The following is a 23,776-nucleotide window of genomic DNA, read 5'->3' on the forward strand; positions in this document are numbered from 1 at the left end:
AACTTGCTTGGATGATAAGGGAACCCAAAGCCGAAAGAGAGAAGAAAGTTATAGTAAATAGAGAAAGCTGACAGAAACGAAGGTCTGAGGAAGCAAAACTAATCCTTCTCTTCCAAAAGAAACCATTCTTTTCTTTGCAAGCAAATGTACTTTTGAAGGGTTTAGAGCCAGCTTTTCAATCGGATGGCTGGCCTTATTCCTTCAGCATATTCTCGTTGTTGAAATGTTTTGCAAATTGACCAAACTTTCCCTTCCTTTTGTCTGGAGACCTTGGGCAAAGCACTTGTATCTCTCCTCTCCTCTCCTCTCCTCTCCTGGGATTTCAGACAAATACGTGGGTCCTGTTTGAAAACAGCTGAAATAGGTGAACTGAATGACTTATTGTTTCATCTTTCAGTGAAGCTGAAGTTTGGTTGGTTACCAAGTTACCGTAGCCCCCAAATATTTTGTTGTTTAATTCTTTTATCTACTAAGATGTAAAGCAATAAGCCATTCAGTCATTACCGTACAATCCCTTAAACCACTCCCTTGGTTTTATTACGTAAAATAAGTGATGGTTATTTGGGACTTGTAGCACGGTTTTTAGTTGGGATGAAATTTATCCCATAAAGAAGTTACAACAGGTAAGATTCCCAAGTCAATTAGGTAGCGTTTGGCATTGCTAGTAAGAAAAAATTAATTAAGCAACTAATAATGCCTTTCTTGAAGCGGGGAAAAAAAAAAAAAAAAACTAATAATGCCTTTCTGATTGTATAATTAAAGTCGAGGGTCTAATCCAAAGTGACGAATTGAAGCTGTGCAGTCAACTAAGCATTGAATTTCCCCAGTTACATGAGATGCCCAAAACTTTCACTGTTTTAATTTAAAAGGGTTTTAAGCCGGAAATAACCCACAAAGAGCAGATGGATGATCAATCTAAGACTTACCTCAAACCATAGTGTGACGTGGGTGATTCCTTGGTTAATTATGCTCCACCAGAAAGATTGATCATGTCCTTGAGCAGTAAAAAAGTAGAGGATTTGGACATAAGAATCACCAAGCTCAACTGAATTTCAATCCCCCTCTCTAGACTCTTATGTAAGGGACAGGACGTTTATGTATTATAACATACAAGCTCAACGTAATGGTGGCAAAATTGCAAATAGTTTCATCAAGGTGATGGTAAATTTTCTTTTTCTTATTATAAAGATGAAAAAAATCAATGTTGTTTCTATGATACACTCGCAAAGGAGGTGAAAGTAGGACAAGGTGGAGACACAGATAATAGTATCATGAAGAGGGGGGAGAATTGTAACTTTGCTTTATCATTCACAGTGCAAAGGAAATACTTTGTCGATGCCCTTCAGCTGTCACCCCTTTCCTGCTGCCGCTACTGTTGTCACAACTCTTTTTCCTACCTGAAATAAAAACCACACAGAATTGTGACCAACATATTTACCCATCACACAAACATGATCAATGGAGGAAACTAAGAATCGATATTTGTTGAAGTGTAAGACTAGGCTGACATGAGTCAGATGCCACAGTTTTTGCCTCTATCCAGCTTCCCTCTGAAAGGATTCCCTCACCCCTCGGGGCAGCCAGACCAGCTTCATACTGACATAACCCACTACACCATCCAAACGTAAACCAGTGTTTTCAACTGCAATTGACTGGGCCAATAGGGCTTGGTCACAATACCAGTTGAGGTCAACATCTAACCCACTATTTTATAAAAAACCTTTGATTCACTAAACGACCTGTCAACCTGGATGGTTCAACTTCAACCGCTGATCTGTCCAAAACATTCAGTGGGTTGCCAGGTTTTGTATTTCTTTTATTTTTGAAATTTTTATGATGCCGTCATGGCTTCACCTGTTGACCCAGATGGTTGAACTGCTGACCCAACCAGATGGAAAACAGACCAGCCTTTGGTGTCCAGTTTTAAAACACTGACACAAACCACCAACTTCGTATACAAAATAAAGACTAATTTTAACTGATACGGCTTTTACCACATAACAAAATCTAAACTGTGCATTAGGGCAACTATGACATAATGATTCCAACAAGCAACTTGGATTACTACAGTTAGAGCAATGATACTTCAAAAATTCAGCAAGCTTGGGATAATGTTTGAGTGAAAGTGAAGCTTTTACCTCTGAGATCTTCATACCCATGGGCCAGCAGTGAGGCATGAGCACAAACATAATTTATAATGGAATTCCTTATCGGCTCGATGTAAAATATTCATTTGGCCAAAGGCTTCCAAACACGTCATAAGCTAAACCCACATGCTGACAAATAACCATCTGCAATGAATATGGAAGGTATAACTGCCATGAATGAACCAGTATCAAATACTGGAGATAATCTCAGCAAAAGAACATTCTCCCGTGCTTTAATAGCCACTATATACTCCTGAAATCAAAACAAAACAAATAAAGTGTGTACATAAACAATCATGCCACATGGGGAATAAACAGAAAGGCACCATACATATTTTGAGAGTTACGAGAAATTTGCTAACCTTTCAGTAGAGCATGATGACTCAAACTCCACAGGTAAATTCTACAATGTAAACACCATGCTCAGTACCACAAGTCTTCTGTCTCCCTCCCGTTTCCCCTCCCCCCTCTCACTCTCAGTAAATATATGCATATATATGCCCATAACTTCTTCCTACTTGTCTCCTTTATCGACAGATAGCCAATCATCCCAACTGCTACAATAGATAATCATGCAACCTATAGACAAGTAGAACATGTAATTATTATAGAAACAAATGAAAAGAAAGAGAAGCATCTGCATAATAGTGAAACGTAACATGAACCTACCCAATGTTGCTTCCTCTATTGCCCCAAGGATTGCAGGAATATCGTAACAGAGATTCAAAGGCACAATGAAGAGCTTGAAATTTCAAGAACAAGTAGGCAACCACCGTCAACACCTTCATTTTTCCTTTCTCAAATAAATTTTAAGATAAAAAAGACAAAATTTGAAGCCCTTCACAGATGTCCAGGAAAAAAAAGGAACAATCAGAACTAACTACATCAGCGTTCAGGCCGCCTTCTACTGATTCTGAATAGGTTCAAAATCTCTCTATCATCTCCAGCTCTGACCTGGATGGAGCCATATAACTGCATTTCTGTTATCTCCTCCAACCCTTGTGACAGAAGCCTTTAACTCATAAACAGAGGCACTTCTCCTCATCCAATCTTCAAAACTTATTGGTTGGCATGTTACACCCTCGTCCATATCAAAAAACCAGCGAAAGGCTCACAAAGAATACATTATAAAAATTGCAAATCAATCTCATTTTGTACACATTATACAGAGGCACTGAGTTGGAGCAATCAGTACATTCTCAAAAGTTTTACATTTACGTCCAGGGGATCCAACTCCGCTTCTTTTCCTCCTTGAGGCCTACCCAAGGAAACAGACCAGAGAAGCACAACATATTCACAGAGTTGACAGTCTCTCTACTACCACTGTTTTTATCGGTTAATAGCCTCCATGGCAAGCCGTACAAGCCGCAGAAAACCCTCCACATCATGGAAGCAGAAATCAAGGACCCGCTTAACAGAGGAGATAGCCTCCACACACCGGCCTTCTTCCCGATGCGCATTAGCAACTGCAAAAGCATTCCTTGACTTCTTTGATGCTTCCATTGCAGAAGCTGCTTCCTTAGCCTACAATCAAAATTGAAGACACTCATACTCTAGGCAAATATAATAAAGTGTGTATCAAGCCAATTCTCCAGCCCGCATGCTCATGCATATAAAGCAATAGTAGGCTATAGCTCCATTTGTTCACTTGAGACTTAAGCCTTTGACCTTGCAAGGTGTAGACCTCAAAGCACAAGGCATGAGGTACAACCAAGGCATAAGCTCCATTTTCCTGCAGCTGGCCATTATTATTATTATTTTTTTTTTTTTTTTTTTTTTTTGGGGGGGGGGGGGGGGAGGTGGGGTGTTTGCAGTAGCTATTCCCTAGTAGGCCTCTTATCTCTTGACCATGACAAACAAACAAATAAATTAAACACACACACGCAGAGAAAGAAGCCCTACTCTCTTTTCTTTTCTTTGAACAGTTGAAGAAGATGCTGGTGGTGAGGACTCTTGGGTTCATAACAGATCAGATTCTCAGTTGGGGATTTTTCAGAAATAAAAAAGACAATGAAATTGGCTTAGACTCAGAATATGTGGAGGCGGGAGATTGGTGCTCCCTCCCTCCCTTCCTCTTGGGTGATATCTTATCACCTTCTTTTTATACTCTCTTTTCTTTTTAATGAGTTTCTCTTTACCTTTCAAACAAAAAAAAACAGTTGCTTTCTCCATTACTCTCTCTTGATACTCGATGAAATCAATGGTGTTTTTTCAATGGATACAAAACTCTAGAATACCTAAAATCTGTAGGATTCAATGAGGTTTTTTGTGCTTCTATGCTTATGAATCAGTAAGTTGGTCCTTCTCAAAACACCATGTTTCACTCTTTGTTTTCCTATTTCTTAAATTTGGTTGCCTTCTTTTTCCTTAACATTGTCTCTAAGTCATCTGGCAAGCTTCTCAACTGGCCATCACAGAAACATTAGTTTTTATCTGTTTTCTACACTTTTAGCTTCTATATTTTTTTGGAAGAAAGTAATGGTATGGAAATATATTAACACAAAACAAAACATGTACAATAAGTTTCTGTACCCAGGGCTTATAAAAACTTCCCCTGCACATTACAATTCCAAACCCAGATTTACAAAAAGATTTCCATGTACAAAATAGTCAGTAGAACTACTGTTATTTTTAAAAATCCTTGCATTCCTTTCCTGCCACTAGCACCAAAAAACCACAGCCAGGGCCAAATTTCAGACCAGCTTTCCCCTTTTACACAGCCCTTCTACCCACCAACTTTTAGCTTCTATAATTACCACACAGATTCTTTAAAAATTCTGTTTTAACATGCTGTTTGATTGAATATCAAATGGTATTTAAGAAATGGTTTCAGGCTTTCAGCCAATAATCATGTTCAAATATTCAATTAAATCCATATGGTCATTTGTGAATTATTAAAACGTATGTCCGTTAGTACATATAAAATGTGACATGTAAGATGTTTTTCTTTTGATGTTCTTGCTGAAAATTGAATTGTCGTTGAAATGGATGTGCATTGGTACATAGAAAATGTGAGATGTTTTTCTTTTAATATTCTCAAATCTCAATGTCTATGAAAGACAAGATGGGTCTTCATATTATAAAGATCCAATATAGAGCAGAAACTGAAGGGCCTAGAAAACTGGGAAACCATATAAGCAATACATTAACAGTTTAATATTAGTTTCTTTTTTGTCATTTTTTGACTTATGAATTTATCCACTTTTTTTTCAAGGTTAAACCTCATCTCTTCATCAACCACTTCAGTTCAGTCTGCCTTTTAAAACCTTAGTAGATATGGCAAAAGCACCAGGGGATGGGCCCCAGTATCAGAGAACCCACCTAAAACCATTATCCAAATAAAATATCATTTAAGCCATTTTATTCAATTAGACGGTCAAAAAAATATATAATGGATCTTATAATGCAACTTCCTAGGTGTGAATCATGTGACTATAAGTGCTACAATGGGAAGTATCTTTAGGAAAGAAGAGATTTAATAGGTGCGCCCAGGCAGAATTGATTACTCCTCCAGCCTTGCTTTCTGCTTGAACACTCTTAAGTTTCTTTCAAACCCACATAGCACACAAAACTGCTTACGAAATAGCTGCCGGGCAGCAATTTCCTTTTTTTGTCATTCCTGGAACGTGCCAACAAGCTTGTAATGCCCATTTTAGCCAATGCATTTAATGTTCAAGATATCCACATGGAGTGGCATCTCGAGTAGAGCAGGCATTACTTATTATGTATTTCTATCAAACCTGATCTTCCATGAAGTAGAGACTAGAGACTTTAGGATTGAGTGAACTTACGAAGTCAAGAAGCCCCTCAAATCTGGGACGGTTACGAGCAACAATTACATGGTTTCCACCAACATGGGGTGAATTAGTGCTCTTGGTTAAAGCAGTCTTATCCTGCATCCCTTGGTGGTTTAAGTTATCGACATCTGAAGCAGATGATGACGGAGATTCTCCTAAGGCAAAGATAAAATATAGGTTAATATCAGCAACAAAACTATTACTGAAGACTTTAAACTAGTGTCACATCAAAAAAGAAAGGCACATTACAAATGAAAATAGGTAAAAACAGTAGGAAAAAAAAGGCAAGTTCTGAGGAGAAAATACAGAACAATTCCTTGAACAACAACTGTATGACAAGGCAATGGTGGAAGTGTTGAATAAGTTGGGCAATATAATGGCAAAAAGAAAGCACAAAGAAAACACAACCACTCGCATAAATTTTCTTGAGATGCACACATACAAACTAATGCATTCTTCATCATTACTTCACAAAACACTAGTTTTTCGAAATCTCTTCATATTAAACTATACTCAACCAGTTTAATAGTGTGAGAGAGGAACTATCCACGTTAGGCACAACACACCACAACCTCTTGCACAAGTCAATTAGTATTGAGAATTTAACATAGAAAGCAAATCTTTTGTGGCAACAGCCAATGCTACTTCATAGATCTATTGGTGCTTATGTAGTCAAATGCATTTTGGCATACAATTACCAAGATACCCTGAAGATGCTTTCCCAACTCATGTTTTGATTGTCAAAGTGGTTCCAAATCCCAGCAAACCAAATGTTTTACAACTGTAGAACCCCTTTCAGAAAGAAGTCACCACATGATAAAAGATCATCAATGTTTAAAAGATATTTCCTTTTTTCTTTTTTTCTTCCCTTTTTTTATTTGATGGGAAAATGGTTGCCAATTGATCAGATTTAGTGTTAACCGATTAATGTGTTATCTATTACTTACTAGAGGACAGGATAATTGCTGATTTGAAGATTCCTTATTGAACCTCTTTGTTTTTCTTTGTCCTTATTTTCACATGTGTATATAGGGGGGTACCACTAATGTGAATGTTCCACTTATCTTCACATGTGTATATAGGCGGGTACTACTAATGTGAATGTTCCACTTATCTTCACATGTGTATATAGGCGGGTACCACTAATGTGAATGTCCCACATTCTAATCTAGGGAAGATCACCTACTTTCCAGCATGTATTTGGTATCCAAGGAGCTGAGGAAAACATCCCTTTAACAAACCCAAACTATTTTTGATTAGTTAACAGACATAACGTGTGACTGATGAACCGGGGAAAAGAAAAACAATAGTTGCTTGATTGATGCACATGTTAATTGGGTGGTCAAGTGCCAAAAGTGCACCACACCAGGAGAAGCATCTGTGGCACATGGCCAAGGTGTGACTGTTGTCGGTGAAATGAATATATGCAAACTTAGCACTTGCCTTGAGTGAGAAAAGTGCTTCAATGATATATTTCGAAGTATCTGCTCAACTTTATTTTAGGTAATCAATCTTATAAAACAGATATTTGAATATTGTTCATGGAAAAACATGTAATAATTTGCTCTATTCCAACTGTATATCATGTTTTGTTTGTCTTCAATAGGCCTTGAGACATTGAATGGGAAAATAAACCTATATAATTAGGAGCTATATTTTTCTACTATCACAACAGTTACATTGTTCATGAATCCATTTTCAACTCCTATTAACAAAGAACTTTGAGATTGCATGTATTGTCTCATTTGTTCTTATCTTCTCAAGCAAGGATCAAAATTTTGATACGATACGCCCTGTATCGGGCATATAATATCGTATCTTTTGGGTTCCAAAACACCTGTTTACAGGTGTTTCGGGAACCCTCTTTTAATAAAAAAAATACATATAAAAACCTACCCAAAAACCAAATTTTGAAAAAAAAAAACTAAAAAAAAAACATATAAGCGCATGGTTTTAGTACCGATACACCTCTGCCGATACACAGGCGTATCGATAATTTGAACCTTGTTATCAAGTAGCAATACCTCCTTTGGCACTCTATGGCTCAGATGACTCCACTTCAAGGAATGTTTTCAACTATCTTGAAGTAAAGCAAAGATCAAAACAGGCTTTTTATCACATGTTTCAGTTTCAAACTTTTGGGTGTTATCCAAATACCTGGAGGAACCGTTTGCAAAGCAGTGTGCAACTCATGACGGTCTTTGCTTGCAGTGGAATGTTTGAAATAAATGACCTTCATGTATGCCACCTCCATGCATTTGTAAGCCAAAGAGGCAGCAGCCATCTCTTTGCATCTTTCATATTCACGAGCACAAAATCTAGAGTTTATAAGAAGGCATTGTTAATAAGGAGTCAAGTATAGTTGCATAATTATGCAGAAATATAAGCTTCAGAATACTATAATCTAACTTCATTTTCTGAACTTGGCTAATCCAGATAGTGTCATATACACATGTCAATCACTAATGAAACTTGTTCAAACAAATTCCAGGATATCATATGCTATTGCTTTCAACTTCTACCTTTTTTCTATTTTAAAATCAAAAGACCAGGACAAAGGAGCTTTGGGCAGACATGCCCAATAGTGAGCACACTTCTACTCGCTCTCTTCCCAGGACCCGGCTACCTCATTTGTCTTCACAGGACCTAAACCAGTCAGACACACACCTCCTAAACACCTAGTCAAGTTCACCCAATTTCAACTTATACACTAACCATATAATATTTCTCCCTTTCTTTTGATCAACAATATTTCTCCCTTTTTGTCAATACTATTATAATGTTCATGTATGTCAACTTATTTAATTTATTCTATAGTGCAAATTCACAATTTACAGAGAAGGGGGAGGTTGAAAGATTCAGTAATAAAAGGGGGAAAAAGGATCAGAGACGGAGACAAAACCATGCAACCAGGTTGGGGAGGGGGAGGTAATCTCTAACAATAGTTACCATCGAGGAGGATAAAGCCCAAGGAGCATTCCTGTGAGAAATGATTGTCCTTTCTTGGTTTGGTTTCGTTGAGTTCCTCTTCCGGGATGTGGTTGCTTAGGTGGCTGAGGTCTTCATTGATGGAAGCTTAAATGCTTTGAGTTGGTTTTGTATTTTGCACTTTTTTTTGTTCCAAATTGTTTTTAATGCTTCATGAGTGTTTTTCCCCAAGCTTCAGGGCTTTCTTGTGTATCCTAGGCTATTAGGCCCCCTGCAGTGATGGTGTGAGTTGGTATTTGTTTATATATATTTTCCTTTTCTTCTTCTTCTTTTCTTTTTTTTTTCGCTATTCGGTGCATGCACCACTAAACCTCCCCTTGACCCCTTTTCTCCCCAAAGTGGTGGTTGCGGGATTCAATTCCGCATCACTGCTGGAACAAACCAGCTAATACACCAACGAGCCACCTCTCAGTTGGTGTCTTCTTTAATGAATTATCATCATGGAACCTCAAAACATAGCCAACCTAAGAGGAGGAAGTCTACTCAACAAAGATCAACAAGGTGCCCCATGATAGATCCTCAAGAACCCAATTCAAATTCTTCCAAAACTATCAAGCAGAACACTTTTTTTATGGAAATCAAGCAAAATATGAGGCTCAAGAGATCAAGATATTCTATGGGGGACCATGTAAGAAAAAAAAATTGTATTAAACTTAGTACAGCAGAAAGCATCAGATGGTGTCTCCATCATTAGAAATCCACCCAATAGTATCCTTAGATCCTATTCAACAATAACAGAAAGCAACTAGAAGCTCCACAAATCTCTGGAGCAAGGCAAAAGCCCCGGAGCAACTGGAAATTCTTCTCCTAACACAAGATAGAGTAAATAACTCTACCATCTTATCTCTCCCAGAAATTATACCATTTTCCCAAATAGCCCAGGGAACCACTATCAAAATTGAAAGAACTTTAAGACTCTTCTAAGTGTAAATAACCTTGTCCACAACCAAAGAATTGCTGCAAACACATTCAATCTGCCTAATATGCCATGTCAGGAAAATTGAGCTTAGCTAAACCTTAATGTTATCACCAAGAAAAACCTTCAAATTAACCACTGATATGAAGCTGATCATTGCTTCAGGGAATGCTTAATAACTTGGTTTTCCAAAGGAGGAAGAATAACTCTAGTCAAAAGCACCCTATCTAACCACCTGACTTACTATTTATCTTTGTCCTCAGTCCCTATGAAAGTGGATAAAATAATTATGAATATTTAGAAAAGAGTTCCTTTGGAAAGGCTGGCAGGAGAAGAAAATGCGTTTAGCTAATCAGAACCACATCTGTGCTCCCCTTGGGGAAGGCAGTTTAGGGGTGAAAAGAGTAAAGGACTTTAAGGCCATTTTTGGGAGTGCTTAAAAATAAGTGCTTATTTGGGCCATTACGCACTTAATGATATTTTGGAAATAAGCCCAAAATAAGTGCTTATTTAAAAATAGGGGTTTATTTTTTAAGCCCAAATTTCCAGCTTTTTTTAAGTGCTTATACAATAAGCACTTATTCAATTTATTTTTTCTAAAACTATCCCTAGTTGAATTTTAAAATACCACTTATAAAATTATCCCTAGTTGAATTTTATAAAAGTGCTTTCATTAAAGTGCTTTTATAGAAGTGCTTTTATAGAAGTGCTTTCATAAAAGTACTTTCATAAAACTGCTTTTGTAAAAGTGCTTTCATAAAAGTGATTTAATAAAAGTACTTTCATAAAGGTATATTTTGAAATTTTGAAAGAAAATGAAAGACAAAAGTCACAAATGCTTATTTAAGTGCTTATTGGAGAAAAAGACTACCAATAGCCCAATATGAAATAAGTGCTTATTTTTTAAAATAAACACTTGAAAAAGTTGGGTGCCAAGTGCAAATAAGTGCTTATTCAAATAAGCACTTGTTTTTAACTTAAGCACTCCCAAACATGGTCTAATATGGCTCTTCTTGGGAAGTGGATTGGCTGGTGGAGGAGCCTGATTGCTGTTAAGTATGGATTAAAGAAGGGGAAACTGGGCTACTTCCTCTCTTATGGTCATTCTCTCTGGAAGGGTATCATGAATATCTATAATGTCTTCCCTTATGGGCATTACCTACAAAGTGGGTGATGAAGCGTATCTTCCTGAAAAGATCCTTGGCATGCGGATAGGCTCTTGGAGGTGATATTCCCTCAGCTGTTTCAGATTGCTGAAAATAGGGAAGCCACTGTTGCTCTACTTGAATGTTGAGGGAAAGCAGTTTGGATGCCTAGATTTTGAAGAAACTAGCATGATTGGGAGCTGAAAAGTGCATCTGGTTTGCTTCAAATGTTAAAGGACAAAGCTACCAGAGATGGCTACGGTAATCAATGGTGCAGGAGGTGGAGAAGTAATGGTGACTGACTTTTCTGTCAAATTATTTGCAGCGAATTTGAGAAGCTCTAAACAGGCCTCCTTCCCTTATAAAAGTGGTCCAGAAATTTAAGGTGCCTTCAAAGGTGGGCTTCTTGCTTTGGGCTGCTGCTCTTGGGAAGTGCCTTACCAAGGAAACTAATCAAGTAGAGGGATGCAAGTCCAGGAACTAACTTGTTGCATGTGTGGGCAGGAGGTAGAGACAATGGACCATTGCTTCATCCACTGCCGTGTTGCTGCTGAAATATGGTGTCATTACATCAAGACTGCAGGCTGGGCAATGCCTGGGCCTCTTGCAAGCTTGGGCACTTCCAGGGCTGAGTAACAGGGGGAGATGTATTCAAGGAGTTCTCAGCTGATGAAATAATCAGGGGCTGGAGTGCAATGCAAGCTCCTCCTCTACAAACCCTACTTCTCAGGAAAGCTAGACCCTTTCAGCACAGTAAAGGGTGAAATTGAACTTTAATAGGAGCTCTTTAGATAACCCAGGCCCTTCTGGTATTGGGGGGAGTGTTAAGAGACAGACAAGGAGAAGTACTGGCTCTATTCTCAGGACCAATAGGGACAGGAGATTCACTAAGAGCTGAAGTCTTGGCCCTTTGCCAAGGCTTGAGATTGGATAAACAACTGGGCCTCCAACAGATTGAGATGCAAGGGGACTCTCAATTGGTAATAGGGTGGATGGAAACAAATAGCTTGGGTATCTGGACCCATATACAGATTGTGAGAAAAATTAAGTGCCCAAAAAGGGAAATTGGGGCAAGTTTTAGGTGGGTTAGAAGGTCAGCAAACTGATGACACTCTATCAAAACAAGGGGCTACTAGGGAGGATTTTTTTTATCGATAATACTTAACAATAAACTTTATTAAAGGAGACGGAATTGTACAAGTGAAAGATACAATGTGTAAAACGTCAGTGAGAGATAAAATCTCTTATCTCTCCCCATTACATTTACTCACAACTGTGCTCAGAACAAAGTTTCTCTGTTACCCTTGATCATTTCTCCATTCCAAAGGTGCCTTTGTAGAAGGAAGGCAGCTTGTGGATCAAAACTTGGTGGCCAATGAATGTGTTGTAGGGACAAAAAAAAGGTAGAGAAAAGGGTCTGGTATGTAACGTAGATCTAGAAAAAGCCTATGACCTGGTTAACTGGGAAGTCCTCCTAAAAACACTAGAAAGATTGAGCTTTGGAGCTAGGTGGAGATCTTGGATTGAAGGGTGCTTAAGTTCGGTTCATTATTCAATCCTAATCAATGGTGTAGCGAAATATTTCTTCCCAGCTATGAGAGGAATTAGGCAAGGCGACCCCCTATCGCCCTTCCCTTTTACCCTAGTGGTAGAAGTGTTAAGCAGGATGGTGGAAAAATCTAATATTCAAGGCCTAATTAGAAGTTGGAGGGTATGTAGAAACTAGGTGGTTGTTGCCCATCTCAGGTTTGCAGATGACACTATCTTTTTCTACGAAGGAAATAATGAGGAAGTCGTGGCAAACCTGAAGATGCTGTTGAATAATTTTGTGGGGGCGACAGGGCTGAGGATAAACCGGACTAAAAGTGGTACTGTAGGGGTCAACTTGGAAGAAGGGGAACTCCTAAGATATGCTGAAATCTTGGGTGTGAGATCAGAAATTGGCCAATTAGTTACTTAAGTCAACCTTTAGGAGGAAACCCTAGGTCAAATGGGTTTTGGAAACCAGTCATAGAAAGGTTTGATGGGAAATTAGCCCTGTAGAAGAGGAATTATATCTCGTTGGGTGGAAGAATAACTTTGATTAGAGCCACTTTGGCAAATCTCCCCACCTATTTCCTCTCAACCTTTAGAATCCCTCCTAGGGTAGCATGGTGCTTAGAGAAATACACGAGAGATTTCCTTTGGGATCCAAGAGATGAAAGGAAAGACTATTTGATCAATTGGAAGCAGGTTAGAAAACCCAAGGAACAAGGGGGTTTAGGAATAAGGAACACAACTTTACTAGGTAAGTGGCTTTGGAGATTTCCTTTTGAGAGTGATAGACTGTGGCACCAAGTGATTGAGAGCATTCATGGGGTGGATGGAAATGGTTGGGATGCAAAAGTTCCCCTCACATTACTTTAGCCTCTCCTTGGAAAGCAATTCATGAAGCCTACACTACTTTCCCCAACTCCATCCAATTCGATGTGGGATCGGGTAATAAAGTTCTATTTTGGAAAGACCTCTGAGTAGGGGAAACCCCACTTAAAGACAAATTTCCCAATCTCTTTGCTCGTTCAAACTTAGGGAGAAACTGTATCTAATTTGGGAACATGTGTGTGAATCTTTAATCCGATTGTTGGACCTACTAAGGCAAATCCACTTGGACCCGTCATTGGAAGTTAGAATTTGGGTAGGCTCTTCAAATGGTCTCTTCTCTTGCTCTTCTTTCTTTAGAGTACTTGCATTCCCCAACCCCCTAGTTGGGGATTTCCTTGTGAAAGAAATTTGGTGCAAGCCTATTCACTTGAAAATTCAAGCTTTCTGTTGGGAAACATTCCTTGGCAAGGTAAACACTTGTGGTAATGCTACAGAGAAGAAGGCCTTATGCTTGCCTTTCTCCTCATGTGTGCTATTTGTGTAAGTGGTGAGACCCTATCTCATTTATTAATATCATGTTCTTCTGTGCATCGAATTTGGGAATTCTTTTGTATTCTCTTCGGCTGCAAGTGGGCTCCCCCTCAAGATGTAGCAAGACTCTTCAACCGCGACTTCCTAAGACAAAGAAAGAAAAGAGGGATGGTAATGTGGAAAGCTACAAAGGCAACAATATGCTAGGTGGTGTGGGAAGAAAGGAATAACAGGATCTTCTTAGAGAAAAGCAGAATAGTAGAGGAAGTATTTAACAGCATCAAGGTGAAAGTAGCTCATTGGGTAAAATCCTTGGATAGCTTTCTGAGTCACAGACATTCTAAGAACCTGGACTGAAGTAGCACAGTCCTCAAGAGTGAGAGACAAAGTAAGGTTGGAGTGGAAACCACTAGAAGGCAATAAAATGAAACTGAATTTTGATAGGAGCTCCCTTGGAAATCCGGGACTCTTGGGTATAGGAGTAATAAAAAATTCTGAAAGGAGGATACTGGCTGTGTTCTCAGGACCGATTGGCACAGGGAATTCACTGAAGGTTTGGAGCTAGCTAAACAGATGGGATTCAGGTATATTGAGGTGGAAGGAGACTCACAGGTGGTCATTTCCTAGGCTGTAAACAGCAGCCAGTCTCCATGGACTTTTAAACATGTGATTAGGGAAATGGAAAAGATTGCAAAGGAGGTTGAGGCTGAATTTAAATGTGTCCGAAGGACTGCCAACAGGCTAGATGACTATCTAGCAAAACAAGGGCAATGAGACAGCAATTATTTTGGGCTGCATTGAAATGAAACAAATGCCTCCACCATAAAATTACCAAAGAAGGCACTTCCAAGAGCAGCAAAACAAAAATAGGAATAAATGTCATAACTGCTATTGCAATAGAAATGCGCAGACTGTGAAGCATCTCACAACAAATTCCACAAAGGCCGGCTTATAAAGATGTAAAACAAATCAACTGAAAACAGAATATAAGTATTTATGACATTGACTATGAACACAAATCACTTTTTAAAAGAAAATAAACGTAACAATCAAGCCACACTAGAAGCAAAGGTCTTTCATGCAGCTTTAATATAACTTACCCACAGAGTGCTGCAGTGGTACTATACACATGCATCGACTGATTTTGCTCCCCATATCTGATATTCTCAATGTTGCACTCCAAAAGGGAAGCCCCGTGAAGAAACTTCAGAGCAGCCTGGAAGTATAACCCAGTAGTTTCAAGAACTGAACCACAGTTCTACAAAAGGATGGTTTAGTCAGAGAGAAGTTAGAAATATGGAAGCAGATAAATGACATCAAGCTTGCAGCAAGGAAATTTTGAGAGAGATTCATGTATCAATACCTTAAGTCGATCAGCAGTGTGTTTAAGATCTGTGGCTTCCTTTAAGGCATTATTACCAGCAGCATAACTGGAAGAATCCTTTCTAAGTGGACTTGGAGCATCGAGATCCCTGACTCCAATCCCATTAGGCGTGGGATGTCTCACATTACTATGATGAGCTCCATTCTGGTTATCAGGTTTCCTAGGGTGCTTTGGAGCTTTCAATACATCACCACCAGCAGAGGCATCAACTGGCAATACCTCTAATCCATTTCCTGTCTGGGAAACAGATGCTGGCCGGGTAGACACAGACTGTCTTTCTTGTTTTTCTCCAGAATTTGGGAACAATTGTGACTTTGTTCTCCCTGAGGGTATTTCCATTCGATCAATTCTATCAGAGAAACATCGGTTTGAGGGTCTTTCACCCTCACGCTCCTGCTGTGGAATAGACTTTCCATCTTTACTGCCAATGGGATCCAATTTTGCATCTGAACCTTCATGTCCTCCATGTTTTGACTGAACCTCTCGCTTACTACTTTCACTTGCCCATTTTCCTACATGATCATTCTTAACTGCCTGACCCTTCTCATCCTTATCAAGCTTAGAACTACACTTTTCCTGAAAGCTGTGTTTTCCATCCCTCATTTCTTCATGGTAAGGTGAACGATGGTGAGATTCAGTCTCTGCCTCATATCTTGAGCTCTTACCTGAATACAATTCCTCCAGCTCATTGAATGAATCAGATACCTTGATTTTTCCTTTATCAAAATCAGATTTGGAACTTCTGTGCTTGTCTTTAGACCGCAAAGAAGAATTCTTCCCAGACTTCTGAGGGATAGAACCATTAGAATGGTAGTTGTTGTTCAACCTCTCCTCCTCATGGACAAGGTTTTGTTGGTCACTAGGACCCCTATTGACTAAATGGGTACTTCCAAATTCAGAAGGTTCAGCCTGAGCTTTGGCTTTGCTGCTCAAAACATCCTTACCCTGCTCATCAAGAATAGATGACTCCAGTGATCCACGATTAGTACCAGAAGAAGTTTTCTCTTTCTTTACTGTTGCAGACCGATGACTCCGATCACCCTCACCATCGGAGCATCTTCTTGGGCTACCCAAGTCAGAGAGACCAAAGTTGAAGGTATCCTCTTTCACTGGCATGTTTCTTCTTCCCGATATAAGCTTGTCAGGATTGGGAATTCTCAAAGGAGATGAAGTAACAGACTCTACAGGTGAGCCTTTCACTTCTTGGAATTTGCCTTTAGTTTTACGGGAGCCTGAAACTTTGGATGAACTTGAAGTGGTGGCTGCTGAAGTTTGCCCATACCCTAGATCCCTTTTCAATGAATCTACACCATCCAAGGCTCGTAGTGATCCTCGGTAATGGCCCTGTTGTTGATCCTTATCAATACAACTAATGCCTTCCTCATTCATTCCATCAACTGGTTGATCTCTATTCCCAGACAAGATTATTCGGGTCACTTTCCCTTTTTTCTCTGTTCTTCCATCACCCTTACTTGTACTTGACTCCTTCCCATCAGAATTAGACACCTTAAGTCTCTTTTCTTTTCTACGTCCATTCTCACTAATTTCCTCCTTCACCGGAACCCTGCTGTCATGGGGATGATGTGCCCTAGTTGGGGAGACCTCCGAGTAAATCTGGCTTTCCTGCCACTCCTTTGATTTCCTCTTCTTTGTAGCATTATCCACTCTATTGCTTTTACCCATATCCAAGGTCCCCCCATCCAAAACCTGATCTTTCAGCTTCTTTACAGAAGCCATTGTACCGTCTCTTGCATCATACTTTGAGTCCTTAGAAGATGAACAATCATTGTATTTCTCCAGATCCTTACTTGAGCAGGGAAGCACCTTCCCTGTGGCCCCTATTTGGTCAGAATTCCAATCTTCATCAGTATAATATGAATCGTCCTTCTTAATTTTCTTTGAAGTTCTAAGTCCATCTTGATCAGATTCCCTCTTTCTATTAGAATGCTTCACATCACCTGCTGGCAACAAGTATCAAGAAAACAATTACACACATGCAAGAAAGGTGAGAGAAAAACACAAAGAAATGCAAGATTTTAGAACAATACCTCCATCCAAATAATGTTCCTGCTTGTGCTTCTCTTTCTGTTTATGCAAATGCTTCTCTCTGGTGAAGTCACCTGACTTACTTAAATTCTGAAAGCCAGGCCTGTTTGCTGGACTGGGTTCCAAAGGAGACTGGGTGACGTCATTTAAGCTTCTACTTTTCACAGAGAACTGTTGATTCTTCTTTGATGAGTTAGGGAAGTTCATGGAACCAGTCTGGCTAACTGCATTTGCTTCTTTTGGCCCATGTTTCTTCTTCCCCCCAGCAGATAAACCAAGCAAACTAGAATCTTGATTGTTCTGGTCAAGATGTCGCAGATCAGCCAAGTTTAGCCCTGATGCTGGTACACCAGGCTGACCTTGCAGATCCCCTGGGAGAGGAAGAGGAACTTGCACAGCTTTTGTTGTCTCTTCTTCGCTGATATTACAGCGGTTCATCCCAGCAGGCCTAGAAACCAGGTTTAATAGCGCATGTCAGTCCAAAAAGAGAGAGAAAAGAGAAAGGGGAGTAGTCCATCGAAGGTATTTATCATTAAGGAAATAGACCTGAAATGATTTATGCACCTTTCAACCATAAAACACCATTACAGATTTCCTGATGGATTATCTCTTGAATATCACATTAACCAGATATCCATCAAATTGAACACTTACAAAGCCAGGATAGTTGATTTTGGTGAGTAAATACCTACCACCACTGGAGGGCCAAACCTACTTTTTCTCCTCTGTCCTTCAAGAACTAGATTTATATCTAACTGTTGATTTAAACCATCAAGGTAACAACTATTGATGTTGAGGGCAAACTTTTCAAAACACACGGGCAATCCTAAGCACTAGAGAAATCAAAATCAACGTAACTGCACCAAATATCAAACCAAAAGGGGGCTAGCTGTGGTTTTCAATGTTTAACCAGCAGTTCAACCTCAAATTAGGGCTGCAAATGGATCGAATCAGGTTATACCTAGATCCAAATCTGATTCAATAAAATTCAAATCAAATCTTATCCATCAGATTTATATCAGTGCGGATCAAATTTGAATTGCAATCAGATGTAGAATAATATTAATAAATTAAACTAAAAAAGATCAAAATATTGTATTATTGATAAAATGAACTAAAATGACTTTGATATTGTGTATTATTAACAAAATGAATTGAAAATAATTTTCACAAAGCTTAAGCATGTGACCTTTTAGTAAAATGCAACACTCAAACCAGTGTTACTAATAGATACAAAATAACTCTTTTTGAATTAGGATCAACCCTAAACTGATTGACTTCAAATTTGAATTCAAATAAATGGATACTGTTTGCAAGCTTACCTCAAATTGCCAGTTCACCATGTTTTTTACTGAACCAGAAAGGATTTTGACTAAAACTTAAAGATTATTAATACAGGCATAATAGTTCATTACACATAATCATATATTAATAGAGCCTATAGCTACTTGAAAAGAACTTACAGCCAATTAAGCATGCTACACTTCCACTTCTTGGGGAGGTGTCCAGGGTCTATTCCATATGGTAGGAGTCGCCACTTCTGGCATTTATCACAACAAACCCAATTGTCTTGTATGAGTACAGGAGGTGCAGTTGCAGAAGCCCCATCAGAAATGGGTCCACTTTCCATTGAAGGAGGGGCAATGATTGGAGCTGTCTTCTGATATGTGACAGGAGTCAATGAGCTATCAGTTTTTTTACCACTTGATCGCTCTTTTGTTTTGTCAGCAAATGTATGGAATTCTTTATCAAAAGTCTCAAACTTTGAATCCTTCTGCCTATCCTTAGAAGGAATTTCCACCAAGTCCGTTCTGCTCTCTGATGGTTCTGCTTTTACATCCCCAGGTAAATCTTTATAAGTTTCTCTGATCTTTCCTGATTCCTTAGGTAATTTTGGGCCATCTAATTTACTTTTAGACAAGTATTCACCAACAGAAGTGCTCTTCTTCTTGTCCTTCAATGCAGCAGAATAATCAACTCTGGAGCTTTCTTTCTGGAGCTCTGCAGGTGGCATGCCATTACTTTGACTTCCCTTTGATTTCCTTTTGCCCCCGGAGGACTGTTGTTCCTTCTGCTGAGGCATTTTAACCCCATCCTGTTCATGGGACATAGATTTCAGACCGACTTTGCATTTTGGAGGATCAATAGATCCACCATTAACATCTTTCCTTCCCTTCAATGCATCGGATTCAACTTTATATGGGTCACAGGCCTTGTCATCTTTGCTCCTATCTTTCTTACGTTCAAAGGAAGCATCCTTGTGAGATATCTCTTTCTTGTCTTCCCAAATCTTGCCTGTTGAAGATGTCTTCGAATTCCGCTTCTCAACCCTGTTCAGATCCTGACTAGAAATCAACTCCACAGCTTCCTCCTTCACAAAATCAGAGGAGAAGTACCTATCTTTCAATGCTTCTTTATTGGCTTCCCTGGAAATATCAGATGCCTTGGAAGCACCTTTTACTGCATCTCCAACTGGAAATTTTGAATTGGACAAAATAGAAATGTTCAAGGCATTAGAAACAAGCTCCCTGCCTGCTGGAGTCTCAATGTCTATTTCTTTTCTCAAGATGGAACTAATATCATTTCCAGGATCCTTAACATTTGCATTTTTCACTTCTACAGACCTCCCATTTTTCTCCAATGGCTTCATTTTCTTCTCTCCCAATAATTTGCCATCCCCTCTTACAGAAGATGGGTCCTCCACTTCCATTGAAGAACCATCTTGGCTACCCTTGCATGCACGCTTAGATCTACCATCTCCTACAAACTTTTCCTTTTCTGTCAAGTGGAGCATACTATCGGGAAGAGGTGACAACAATAGATTACCAGGGACTGGAAAAGAAGTCATAATCTGCTCAAAAAATTAACAACACCAACAGAGAATAAGCATTGCAAAATCACTTGAATGCCACCCAGAAATGGACAATGAAAGATAAAAAAAGCATGATGTCTACCTCAAGTATGCTTGTGGGAGATCTATCAGGAGTATCATGAGATTGAGGAAGTATCCCTCCACTTTCAGCAGGGCTATCCTCCAATGATGAAGATGGAGAAATATCAAGGCCAAGACCGCTGTAGATTTCAGCATTTCTTCGAGCATACGTGTTATCAGAACCCACTTTGATCCGAACCTTCAGTGTTTTCTGGTCACTTGGATTAGTTGACTTGGTCAATAACTCTTGGTTGGGAGTAGATTCCCCACCACCTCTTGAAGAATACAAGAACGCATCTCTCTTGATGGAGTTATCCACTGATGGAGCCTTTGAAACAGGTGGTGGTGCAGCACTGGAAGAAGCAGGTCCAGGCCTTGCATGGAAAGACGAACTTGATGGAACTGTGGAGTTTTGGCGGGTAACCTGCATAGTAGACTAGTGGTATGATCCACAGTGCCTAAAAAAAAAGAAAAAGATATCGCCTAGCCAGCAAAGGTATTTATGACATCTATCTCATCTCTATGAGTTGAACAAATAAGAAGAAACTGTGGCAAATTTAAAAAATTATACCTCTGATGACAAGTTGTTTGGAGATCTTGGTGTACTATAATTATGAACTTTCTGTGGAGTTCTTGGATGAGACAAGATAGAAGGAGAACGCTGATAGGCTGGTAAGAATGAACCATAACCACCAAATTTTGCCCCTGTCAAAATAAGTAAATTCAAAGAAAAAAAAATCAGGAAGGAGTATGAAGAATGTCCTACAATTCTATTTGGATTATGCTAGATCTATACAACGAAGTCATGGGTCACTCACCCAAATTCTCTGCAGAAACCCCACCTTCAAAGTCTTTCTGAAAATGTCCAAGGACATCTTGAAGTTTCTCATCCTTCATGCATTAGAAAGCAAACTCTCAATACTGTTATCAAACTCGAAAACACAAACGGAGAAGCAAAAAATAAAAACTACAAAGCAAAAACGACTAAATGCCAATAAGAAATCGAGAAAGTCGTGGATATTCAAAAACCAAAATGCTGGGCATGCATCATATCCAATGCAACTTTGTTTCACAAACTTGTCACAAGTGTACTGGTCAGATTGACTGTTCCATGAATACCAAGGTGCAGGCATAGAGAGACCTTTCAAATTCTTACTAACCAAGTTGGCTCGAAGATGGCAAAACGTACAAAAAGGCATTCCTTATACACGGAAGAGATGCATATTGTGATATGCCTCGTGTGCAAAATGGAAGTAACTTATTCTGGTCATACAAATTTCAGTTTCTAAAAAGTTGGGTGTAAAACTGAATTAAACCAATAAATTTGTTTTCTCTAACTCCAGAACTGATCAAAGAAAGAACAAACTTCTAATGGTTCACACTGAGTGTGTCTGAAACCCACACAAATGAGCATCCACAATGTTTCTTGAGAAAAGCAAAGTAAGGGTTCCCATGTTCCGTTTCTAAGACATTACCTTTTAGACGACATTAATTCCTAAACTTCAAAAAAGCCAGCAGCAAATGAATTGGGTTTAATTCATGATAAAGAGAGGGAAAAAAGGTCTAAACTTCAAAAAACGTACCTTGCACAACCAGAACACATGAATAAAAGAATGGATTACAGGCTTACAGTTCCCAGAAAATGAGAAAACATCACTCAAAACCGTATGAAGAATTCAAAGTTTCGGGCTCAATCCAAGTCATTTTAAATGATCAAATACAAATTCTTAGCAACACAGAGAGATTTTATCACGAAATTTCCATGAATAGGGGAACAAAAACTAAAACTTGTTCAGAATAATCCCCCTTACGATGTAAGAGAGAGCAACATCAGGGTCGACGCTTCTATCGTAATCCTGGTAATAGCAAGCCTCGCCTTCTTCGAGTTCAGTCTCGTCCATCTCCCCACCAACATCAAAACCCAAAGCTAACCCCTTCCTCCCATCCCTACTCCCCACAGAGAGCATCAAAATTCCCCCCTACAAACCCTCAATTTACCCCCCAAAACAACCTCCTTCCCTAAAATCCGACATCCGCCGAACTACAAAAATTTCTCAAACCCACCTCAGAAAGCCAAACCCCATAAAAACCCACAAGGAGATCTTCCAAATCCAGCGTGATCGGACGGAATCGCAATCTCCCATCGAACCCACCAAACCCTCACACGCATAACAAAGAATAATTCCCTAACACCTCTTAACACCACGATCACTGTCAACAATCTCCCAACTCCCGAATACCCTTTCTCGCTGAAGGTCGTCTCAAACGGTCTCACGAGCTCGATTCGGTTCCCGTAAACCTCTGGTTTTGATGTCCAACAAAGAGAGAGAGAGATGTATTTTCTTTTTCTTTATTTTTCCTTTTTTTTCTTTTCCGCTCGGAGGAAATTATTTAAGCCCCCAAAGACACAGTCACACAGACCGATCTAACCAGAAGACAAAAGGGGGAAAACAAAGGTTTTTTACCAGTTTTATATCTTTCTTTTTAATCTCGATTTTTCATTTTCCATCGATTTTTTTATTTTCCTTCTTTTTTCTCTATTTCTACGAATTTGGGATCGAATGTCTGAATCTAAAAGGCATTTTCTAGGAAGCGCTGTGTGTGTCAGATAGCGGAATCCAGCATGTTAAAGTATTTCCCGGCACAATTTTTTCTTTTTTTCCGATTTTATTTACAAAAAAAAAAATATGACATAAAGGAAACTTTAACCCAGCTTCCTTTTGTTGTTGGTAAAATAAATCAAAAAGAGAAACGTAAAATGACGAAAATTTCCCCTTATTGACGAAAACACCCCTGCGCTTATGTGGTTGTACTTCATGGTAGAGGGTAATGATGTCATACAGGCTTGCTTATCCACGATATCCGCATTTTATCGGAACGGTTTTTCGGTTATTTTGTGTAATTTGGTGGATTTTTTCCGTACACCGTACTTTCTTTGCTGTACGTAATACGTATGTTTATACGCCTTCGTGTCCTTTTCAGAACCGCCCGATGCATATGGAGAGATGTTCTGTTGTGAATGATCCTAGTAACTTATCCGGTAGAGTCTAAATCTAGTCCATCTGTTTTCTCGATGGTTGGTTGATCTTGATGATGGATGAATACAAGTGGGAGATCAGATTTTCTGTTTTTATTTTGAGGGGGTGGGGGAGGATTAAAATTATGTATTTAGACCGTATACGTAAGGAAATAGAAATGGACATGAAATTACGGAAATGCCATGGAATATGCATTGGGATTTGGACAAGTCGGCTGCCTTGTTTTGGAATTTTCTAGATTCTTCAAATTTATACCTGTCGCGCTGATTAACTTGCTTTCAAGGCTTTGGCTTGGGCCTTTGGGAAAGGAGAAAGTATCGACTTCTAAAGCCAACCCACCTGGCCGAGCGTGAAGGCATCCAATCTGATGCAGCAGGGCTGGGTTAAAAAGACGACCCGGAACCAGAGCCGTTTTCGCCACTGGTTTTTGGGTCAATGGTTTAACCATTCGGTTTGAATGAATGGTTCATTCTAATAATAATTTTAAAAAT

General features: G+C 39.2%; 1 protein-coding gene across 1 annotated transcript; it reads right to left on the bottom strand.

The window, feature by feature from the left end:
• Positions 1-1,156: 1,156 nt before the first annotated feature.
• On the bottom strand, positions 1,157-22,693 carry LOC148861591 (cysteine-tryptophan domain-containing zinc finger protein 7-like). The gene is made up of 14 exons (XM_088941551.1): positions 22,059-22,693; positions 21,066-21,138; positions 20,819-20,952; positions 20,270-20,671; positions 18,779-20,166; positions 17,318-17,763; positions 15,249-17,227; positions 14,986-15,143; positions 8,102-8,262; positions 5,939-6,099; positions 2,817-3,671; positions 2,510-2,726; positions 2,139-2,400; positions 1,157-1,397 (listed from the first exon to the last, which is right to left on the bottom strand). The coding sequence occupies exons 1-11, from the start codon at positions 22,212-22,214 to the stop codon at positions 3,477-3,479; spliced, it is 5,253 nt and encodes a 1,750-aa protein (XP_088797677.1). The 5' UTR covers positions 22,215-22,693; the 3' UTR covers positions 1,157-1,397; positions 2,139-2,400; positions 2,510-2,726; positions 2,817-3,476.
• Between the last annotated feature and the right edge of the window lie 1,083 nt (positions 22,694-23,776).

The sequence above is a fragment of the Nelumbo lutea genome, chromosome 4 (genome assembly GCF_056320005.1).
Source record: "Nelumbo lutea isolate HS-2025 chromosome 4, American lotus-T2T, whole genome shotgun sequence".
Classification (NCBI taxonomy): Eukaryota; Viridiplantae; Streptophyta; class Magnoliopsida; order Proteales; family Nelumbonaceae; genus Nelumbo; species Nelumbo lutea.

What these genes read in the sequence shown, in the direction of transcription:
- LOC148861591 (XM_088941551.1), bottom strand. Translation starts at nt 22,214, where the DNA reads ATGCTCTCTGTGGGGAGTAGGGATGGGAGGAAGGGGTTAGCTTTGGGT. An exon ending in CTCCCACAAGCATACTTGAG is followed by an intron (nt 20,167 to 20,269) that starts GTAGACATCATG and finishes TTTTTTGAGCAG; the next exon opens with ATTATGACTTCTTTTCCAGT. An exon ending in ACACTGCTGATCGACTTAAG is followed by an intron (nt 15,144 to 15,248) that starts GTATTGATACAT and finishes ATCCTTTTGTAG; the next exon opens with AACTGTGGTTCAGTTCTTGA.